The 10026-nt window shown below is 31.3% G+C and overlaps 1 protein-coding gene across 1 annotated transcript; it reads left to right on the top strand.

The window, feature by feature from the left end:
* Positions 1–8562: 8562 nt before the first annotated feature.
* On the top strand, positions 8563–9554 carry LOC107496978 (MLP-like protein 34). Its single transcript, XM_016118314.3, has 2 exons — positions 8563–8798; positions 9243–9554. Exons 1-2 carry the CDS (start codon positions 8612–8614, stop codon positions 9512–9514), a joined length of 459 nt encoding a protein of 152 aa, XP_015973800.1. The 5' UTR covers positions 8563–8611; the 3' UTR covers positions 9515–9554.
* The last annotated feature ends 472 nt before the right edge of the window (positions 9555–10026 follow it).

The raw sequence follows: 10026 nt of genomic DNA, 5'->3' as shown, positions 1-10026 counted from the left end.
AAATATTAACTGATTGTTAATTGAAAAAAGAGTTAGTTTTTATTTTATTTTTTCTTTGATTAAGAGAGAACTTATGCAGTAAGCCAATAAACAAATAACACGTTATCATTAAAAAAAAAAAAACATAACACGTTATTGAAGTTTTATGACGCGAAAATATCTCTGATTTTTTTGAAAAAAAGGTTCTATAAACCAAACATGGCATAATAATCATCACGCATGATAAAAAAAATTCTACAAATAATTACAAAGATTCAATTTTCTTATAGTGATTATTATTAATATAAATAAATGGTTTAATCAATGATCACTCAAAGTACGGATTTCATAATTTATTAACAATTGTTTTTTTGACAATTGATTGACAAAGTAAAAGGTAAAGGTCGGAGCGACAGAAGGTTGGGATTTGGGACATGGAACATAGGCACTCAAACAGGAAAGTCCATGGAGGTGGTGGACACCATGACAAGGATGAAGATTAACATTATGTGCCTACAAGAAACAAAATGGGTTGGTGCGAAGCTAGGGAGTTGGATACTTCTGATTTCAAACTTTGGTATACAGAAAATGTGAAGAATAGGAATGGGGTTGGAATTATTGTGGATAAGCAATAGAAGAAGGACGTAGTGGATGTCAAGAGGGTGGGAGATCGAATCATCTCTATCAAACTTGTGGTGAAGGGAGGTGCTTTCCATGAAATTAGCGCCTATGCACCGCAAGTGAGTTTGGATGAACAACACAAGATAAGGTTTTAGGAGGATCTAGAGAGTTTGGTTCAAGACATATCTTCGGGAGATAAGATTTTCTTAGGAGGAGATTTAAATGGCCATGTTGGGAGAGAAGTGACTGGGTATAGGAGTATTTACGGAAGCCATGGTTTCGGGGTGATCAATGCCGAGGGTAAAACTATTTTGGACTTTTCCTCAACCTTTGATCTTCTCATCGCAAATATATGTTTTAAAAAGAGAGACGAACATCTTATAACCTATAAGAGCGGCATGACAAGCTCTCAAATAAGAAGAGTCAACTGGAAATTTTGCATTAATTGTAAAATTATCTCGAGAGAGAGTTTGACAACACAACATAGGGTGCTCGTCATGGATTTTCGCATTGAGCAAAAGTTGAGAAAAAGACATCATACGAAGAACCCAAGGACGAGGTGGTGGCAGATGAAAGGTGAGGAACAAAGAAGCTTCCTAAGACGGGTAGGAGAAGAGGCAAAGTGGGATGGGAATGAAAGCGCGGAAGAGATGTGGAGGAAGATAGCAGAAGTTATTAGAAGAACAGCAAAAGAAAGATTTGATGAATCTAAAGGAATATGACCAAAAGACAAGGAGTCCTGGTAGTGGAATACGAGTGTACAAGAAAAGATAAAGATAAAAAAGGAGTGCTTTAAAGAGTGGTCTTTATGCCGCAACGCAGATAACTGGAAAAAAGGCAGGGCAGTAGGACCTGATAATATCTCGATTGAGGTTTGGAAAGGCCTTGGAGAAAAAAGGCATCAACTGGTTAACCAAGATTTTTAATGAGATTTTAAGGTCAAAGAAGATGCCTGATGAGTGGAGAAAGAGTAGCTTGGTACCTATCTAAAAGAATAAGGAGGATATACAAAGTTGCGAAAACTATAGAGGGATCAAGCTCATAAGTCATACCATGAAGTTATGGGAAAAGGTGATAGAACGGAGGTTGAGAAAAGAGACACAAGTAACAGAGAACCAATTTGGATTTATGCCAGACAGATCTACCACTAAAGCAATATACCTATTAAGAAGGATGATGGAAAAATATCGTAGTAATAAAAGGTATCTACATATGGTATTTATTAATTTGGAAAAAGCGTATGATAGGGTGCCAAGGGAGGTCTTATGGAAGGTTTTAGAAAAGAGGAGAGTAAGGATCGCATATATTCGTGTAATTAAAGACATGTATGATGGGGCCACAACTAGTATGAAGACTCAAGGTGGTATGACAGAAGAATTTTCTATTGGTATAGGATTACACCAGGGATCATCCTTAAGTCCATACCTTTTTACATTAGTCTTAGAAGTACTCACAGAGCACATCCAAGAGCCTGTGCCATGGTGCATGCTTTTTGCCGATGATATCGTTCTTATGTGAGAGTCAAGGGAAGACCTAAATAAGAAGTTGGACTTATGGAGAGAAGCTTTAGAAGTGTATGGTCTGCGCATAAGCCGTAGCAAGATGGGATATATGGAACGTAAGTTCATTCTGAGAAGGGAAAACCCTAATATAAAGGTGAAGATTGGTGAAAACATCCTACGAAAAGTTAAAAGTTTTAAGTATTTTGGGTGCATCATACAGGATAATGGAGATATTGAACAGGATGTAAATCATAGGATCCAAGCAGGTTGGTCAAAATGGCGGAGTGCATCTGGTTTTATATGTGACAAAAAAATGCATTTAAAACTTAAAGGTAAATTCTATCGCACCGCTATAAGATCGGCTATACTTTATGGTACGGAGTGTTGGGCGGCCAAAGGGGAGCACGAACATAAGCTGAGTGTGGCAGAGATGAAGATGTTCAGATGAATGAGTGGTCATACGCGATGGGATAAAATAAGGAACGAAGATATAAGGGAGAGAGTTGGAGTAGCATCCATTGTGGAAAAGATGGTTGAATCGCGTCTCAGGTGGTTTGGACATGTGAGAAAAAGACCGATAGAACACCCAGTCAGGAGGGTGGATGAGATGGAAGATGGACAAGGGGTGAAAGGCAGAGGAAGACCTAAGAAGACCATCCATGAGGTGGTCAAACAAGATATACATGTAAACAGTTTCTCTGTAGACATGATACATGACAGAGCACAATGGCGTCGTTTGATTCATATAGTTGACCCCACCTAGTGGGACAAGACTTTGTTGTTGTTGTTGTTGTTGTTGTTGTTGTAGTATCATTATTTTTTATATTGTCCATATCGTTATCCCAATTAGTATTTTGATTTCAAAAAAGTCTAGGGATTAACGCCTAAACGATCCAACTTTAAACAACTCCATTTAATATTTATTAATTTTAAATTATTTTTCAAAGTTAGAATCTGATTAATTGACATTAATTACGTTTTTGAATAATAATGATTTGATAAATTAACCTCTCTTTAAACACAGTGTCGTCAACCTTTCCTCTCATAGCGTCGGCCTTCTCCCTCGTGCAGACCATCGCTTCTCTACCGATGCAGTGCGCTACCATTTCCGCTGCACAAACCGCCGCATTGCTGCCTCCGTGGTGCACCATCGTTCCTGCCGGATTTCACGCTAAATTTATGTTTATACTCATAGTGTTGCTCAATATTCTAGCTATTTCGTATGACATAGTTAAGCTAATAACATTCTTTTGTTGCATATAAATCTCGACACACTTTATCACTTTGACCAACATCCACATAAATCTTACGACTTACATTATTGTTAATTTTTTTCACTGTCTTGAATAGTACATGTACTAGAAGTCTCTGGTACGGGTTGTGAGATGGATCAAAGACTTGTGAGTCGAAATGGTTGTCGGATCGTCTTCTTGAAGCGGCGAGGTAGTGCCTGCAAAGACACTCCGACACTCAAATCAAAATAGATCTAAGAAGTCTAAGGTGTGGGAAATGAGTGATGTACCTGAGGGGACTTCTAACTCTCCTTTATATAGCTAGCTAGTAATAATTAGCTCATCATACCTTATCTGGTTGAGATAAGATAGGTTCAAATTTGAATGTTGATTGAGAATTGTTGGGCCGGTATGTACCGCTAAGGAGGGACTTGTTTTTGCGTGGCCGATTCGAAGGCTGTTCCCGTACCCAGGAACTGGGTCCGTAAGAGTACCCTTAGAGTACTAAAATCAATTTCTTTGTGATAATGGTTTTCTCCAATTTTTACTTATGTATTAATATTTTTACTTCTCGTGCCAAACTTACATGTCTCGGGATTGAAAACGAAAATCTACCAAGTCCACACACATAAATCATGACAACCTAACACGAATTAATAGGGTATGGTCGTATAGATAGTCAACATAACTCGTTGACTGCAACAAATTATGATTACTTTCTGCTTGAACCTAATTTGTGGAAGTCTAGCACGAATCAATAAGGTATAGATAATCCACATAATTTGTTGGAGGCTGTAGCGAATTATGAGGACTTTCTACTTGAACGTGATTTTTTAGAGGCTGTAACAAATTAGCTAGAGACACATAATTGTTGATGCATACGGCGGGGAATTGGAGGATGTGAATCCCATGACATGTGAAATTACAGTATAACTTTGGAGGATGTGAATTTAATTGAACTCTTGATGATCTAGAATGTTGAAGAGAAGCAGGAGCTGCAAAATCAGAATTATCTTGCTCTTGCTTTGATGACAAGGCATTAGTATGAGAAACAATTAACTTTTTATAAGGAAGTTTTGCTCATCAAAAATAACATCTCTAGAAGTGTAAATTTTACCAGATTAAAAAATGCATCTATAACCTTTGTGATTTAGAGCATAACCAAGAAAAAGACATTTCCGACTTCTATATTCAAATTTATTTTTGTTGTACGGTCTTAAATTAGGATAACAAGTACTGTCAAAGACTCTCAACATATCATAATTTGGTAAATGGTGAAATATCAATTCATATGGTGATTTTCCATTTAAAACTGCAAAAGGAAGTCTATTTATGATTAGGTAATAGCAATAAGGTGAGAAGCATAGAGGCATGAGAGAGCATGGCTAGACTTGTTTCAACAATATCACGATGCTTTTTCTCAACTCTACCTTGCTTTTCATGAACATGAGAGTACGAATATCTGTGTATATGAATGTATATCTACTATAAATATCCACAAAAATAACAAAATATCTAAAATCCAAATGAGATATAAGATGCGTTGGATTTCAGACATTGTAATTGTCGTTGTCATTTAGAAAATATTAAAAAATTAAGAAATACTTATAACAATTTTTTCTTGTAACATGACCCAATCTTTTATGTCACAAATCATATGAAGAACATGTAATAGACAACACATTAGGATTAACTTATACAGACGGTGATTGTAAAATAGCAACATTGAAGAACTTGTAGATTCCACCTTTACCAAATCCTTAAAGAAGCACCTTCTTGATGAACTCATATTTTACAAGCAAATACATGCATGAATTCAAAAAAGACATGAAATTCATAAAAAAAAAAGACATGATATGTTTGATTATTTTATTATTTTCAAAAAAAATTATCATACAACTGTAAATAAATTTGATTATTTTATTTTATAGATTTATTATTCTATTATGATATGTTTAATTATTTGAATGTCTATTTATTTAGTTAAAAAAAATATATAGATCAACATGTATAAAAATATACCTAAATATATGATATATGACTTTTTTTTTTACACATAACTTACATATATTGTTGTATTCATGTTTTATATTTTTATAAAATTTTCTAATGAGTAATAAGACTAAAATCAGTTAGTATGGTTGTATCTGATTTGATCGAATCAGTTATTTAGGAAACAATGCAAATTAGAGTTGCAATTTGTTAAACTGTAATCTCTAGATGTGGTTATAAATATGGTTAATTATGTTTTAAGTGAATAACATATTAGAAGTACTCAATATATATTCTAGTGTATGTGACTTGCAACATTCAATAAAACAAATTAAAATATTCTTCAATTTTCTATGCCTTCATGGTATCCCTACAGTTCTTGATTCCTGAATAAACCCTAAATTCTAAATCTTAGTAAATATAAGGAGAAGAATTTTGTGACATAACAATAACTTGTTATGTTCACAATTCTAATACCATATCATGATACCACTTATCCTAAAAGTTTCAGCTAATGGAAAAAAGTAATACTAATGATTATATCTCTAATACTCCCTAAACCTCCATTGTACACATTGTACAAATATTTCATTGGTTCCTCATACTTTTCCAAATTTAGAAGATCACAATCTTAAAGGAAAATTACACTTTTGTAAATAAAATATACAATGTTCTTCCCTCTCCTCGCTCCTTACCTTTTAAAAAAATAATAAAATAACAAATAAAAATACTAAAATAGTAAGAAAAATTACACATTGATGATAAAAAAAATTGTAAACCATTCGTAATTATTGCTTATTTAAACATCACAATTAAAGTAAGGGTGATATTAAAAAAATTAAATACATTATATTGACTAGTATATTAAAAAGTAATTAAACTGTTGTCTATTAATTTATATTTTTATTTATTAAATAAGTATAAAAATGATAAATACAGGATTAGTACAGTGCAGATAGTAAACACATCCCACTCTAAAAATAAATCTTGATTTCAAGTTTTAATAATATATAACTGCAAATATATAAATGATGAAGTTTATTTCATAAACAAAAATTTGTGCACTAAAAATTTTTAAATCTCTATTTTATATCTACTTTTTGATTTCAAGTTTTAATAATATATAACTGCAAATATATAAATGATGAAGTTTATTTCATAAACAAAAATTTGTGCACCAAAATTTTTTAAATCTCTATTTTATATATATAATAGAAGTAGATATAAAAAAAATTGAAAAAAATATTAGCCGATTGTTATTTTTTTAATATGTGTGTACGTATGTGCGTGTGTTCGTCCACAAAATTAAAGAAAATCAAATCATCAAGCACGACAAAAAAAAAATTATAAATGATTGTCTATTCAGTATCACAATAAGATTCAATTTTCTTAGGTGATTAATAGTATTATTAATATAAATAAATGGTTTAATCAGTTATCACAGTAGTCCAGATAAAGATTTCATAATTTTTTAACAAAAAAATTTTTGTCGAACAATTTATTGATTTGTTTAGTCATCACTACCTGGATAATAACAAAGGTCATAATGTAAATTACTAATATTAAATATTAAATTTGCATTCATGTGGAAATATTTCCATCCGACAAGATTAAATGATAATCAGCTACTTTAATTTACCTAATACATCAAGACAAATTATAAACACGTTTTTAAATAAAAAATGGTTTAAAGTAAAAATTACTTTGCAGCAAATTGGTTAAAAATCGAAAAGTAGGTTAAAAAATTGATTAATTAGTCGAACTGGTGTAATTTTTAGTGATTAATCAGTTTAAAATAATAAATTTAAAAAAAAATTTAGAAATAATACATGTTATACACAAATATATTATTTTATTATATTTAATTCAGTCCAGATTAAATTTTAATTAAATCTTTGAACTTTTAATTTCATTAGTTCTATATCTAGTTCAACTTTTAGAACCTTGTATATATGCGCCTATTAATCATCCATTTTAGTATTTTCAGTCATACTAAATTTTAAATTTTATAAAACATGAATATTAAGAAAATAATTTTATAATAACATAAAATTTAATTAATATTGATTAATTAATTTTTTTACTTATTTAAATTTAAAAAAATTACTTTTTTTTGTATTTTTCACGATATTCCTTAACCTAGCAAACCAAAGACTAGCTAATTTATCGTAGATTTGAGCTTCATTTAAAAATTTATCATTAGCCAATGAGTTACTGCATACATAGGGCAAGATTCAAACCGTCGATACTTATTTAGTGAGCTAACCACTAAAAATCTATTTCTAAACTCACAGCATCACGTCATGCCTCGTTATATATGATGCATGGGACACTGACATGAATATGAGACACGATATGGGACATGCAAATACACGAATTTTAAAATCTTATACGATACGAGGACACGACATATATATAAAATATTGTTAGGATTTTGTTGAATTAGTCCCACATTGCTTAGGATAGCAAATGGAGTGGGTGGCCTAGGCTATAAATATGAGGCTAAGTTCTCCATTTGTTTTTGCACCAGTCAGAAACACTTTAAGCTTGTATCTGATTTCTCTTTTCCTCTGTACTCTTTGATTAGAGAGTGTTGTGAGGTGTAGTTAGATATTTGCTTTGAGAGAGTGTGGGTGTACTGGGGTGCCGGTGTTAGAGAGAAAGAAGTCTATGTGTTGTAACAATTTTCACATAGTGATATTCTCTGGTTGTCATTTGACAACGGCCGTGGTTTTTTCTCCGGTAATTGGAGTTTCCACGTTAAATTCTTGTATTGTGATTGTGTCTATTTTATTTCTCTGTCAAAGGTGTTTTCTCAAGGGGGAATAGTGTCTTATTCCCAACAAATATAAAGTATTTTTTAGATAAATTAATTTTTTAATGTCTTATTTTAATTATATAAAGTATTTAAATTTTTTTAATAAATAATAATATATATTATTTCTAAATTTATTTCAAGAATATACGTTAAGAATAAGGCTAAACACACACTGATGGTATTTAAGTATGTCCGAAATTTTTTTATTTTTTATTAAAATACGATTGGATACAGCAGAAAGCATGTCAAACAAGTGTCGATTAGTGTCATATTCAAAATATATACGACACACAAACACGACAACTCAGCAAAGTGTTCATATGCTTTATAGCTCGTTATTAATTAGATTATATCGGAAGCTATATTCTTTCTATATAAGGGTCTATAAGGCAGAATATGTTTATCCATCTCTCATTTACATATTTTTCTTCCTTCACAAATACTTTAGGCTTCTTTCTTGAGTAGACATGGCGCTAAGTGGTAAACTTAGTGTTGAAGTTACGCTCCAAACACCAGCTGCAAAGTACTTCAACATCTTTATAACTCAATTCCACAAGTTTCAAAACATTTGTGAAAGAATCCTTGAAGCCAAGATGCATGAAGGTGATAACTGGCATGTCCCTCATTCGGTTAAGAATTGGACTCTTATCGTAGGTAATAATTTAATGGTTAAATTAGTGCGTTAGTTCTTATAAATTTTTTAAACTTATAATTAGATTTTTATATTTTAAAAGTTTTTAATTAAATCTCTATATCAGTTTTAAATTTATAATTAATTCCATTTTTTAGAGTAAATATTATAAAAATATTTTCGTCCATCTTACATTATTAGCAAATATGTTTTCGTCATATTTCGACGTCCAATATATTTTGAACGCCAAAGATGCGATTAGAAATTTAAAACTGGCGTAAGGATCCAATTAAAAAATTTTAAATGTATGCGTCAATTATAAATTTTAAGAAATTATAAAGACTAATAGAATAATTTAACCTAATTTAATCGACATCCAAATAAATATTTTTTTTATATAAATTAATATATATACATTTTTTTTGAGTAATTCTTTATTTTAATTGATTATTGTGACAAAAACATAGATGGCAAGCCATTTAAGTTGAAGGAAAAAATTGAAGCTATTGACAAGGAGAACAAGTCAATTACATACAACTTTTTCGATGGAGACATAAGTAAGAACTACAAAGTCTTTAAAGTCTTTCTTCAAGTGTTTGAAAAGAGTGATGGTGGTGCCTCAATTAAATTCACTATTGAATACGAGAAAATCAATGAGAATGTTGAAGCTCCATATGGATTCTTGGAGTTCTTTGAGAAGAGTGCTAAAGATATTGATTCTCATCTTCTCAAGGCATAGATAGATAGCTGCATATCCAACAGCTATTTATGAAGAAGAATCTCAACAACATATAAAATAATGTGTTTGGCTATATATATAGCTTGTGGTTAATATTATTAAGAGGTTTTCTAATATATATAATAATTGCAATAATCAATCTTGGACACGAACAATATAATAAGGATGGTTGCTGCTGCGTGCAGTGGCGGAGCTTGAAACGAAATTTTGGGGGGCCAGATAGAAGATAATTGTCAAGATGCTTTTGATATGAATCTCATTTAAGATAAGCTCGTCTAACCTCATCTTTCTGATTTGGGTAATATTGCCAAATTTAAAACCATTTTTCAGGGTATCGTTCTAAAGAATTAAGGTCAAACTCATCAGACGTAACTCTTTAAACTTTTGAAGGTTGTATCTTACTTTCTTCGTGATTCATTAAAGTAGAAGAACTATCTACAAATGTTGATATTATAAAAGTTATATGTTTTCCTTTTTGAATATTAGCCTTCCTCTTAAAAAATGCATCATCA

This window comes from Arachis duranensis, chromosome 7, assembly GCF_000817695.3.
Source record: "Arachis duranensis cultivar V14167 chromosome 7, aradu.V14167.gnm2.J7QH, whole genome shotgun sequence".
Taxonomy (NCBI): Eukaryota; Viridiplantae; Streptophyta; class Magnoliopsida; order Fabales; family Fabaceae; genus Arachis; species Arachis duranensis.
The sequence above is the reverse complement of the archived record's forward strand: the minus strand, read 5'-3'. Positions and strand labels throughout refer to the sequence as shown.

What these genes read in the sequence shown, in the direction of transcription:
- LOC107496978 (XM_016118314.3), top strand. Translation starts at nt 8,612, where the DNA reads ATGGCGCTAAGTGGTAAACTTAGTGTTGAAGTTACGCTCCAAACACCA. An exon ending in GAATTGGACTCTTATCGTAG is followed by an intron (nt 8,799 to 9,242) that starts GTAATAATTTAA and finishes ACAAAAACATAG; the next exon opens with ATGGCAAGCCATTTAAGTTG.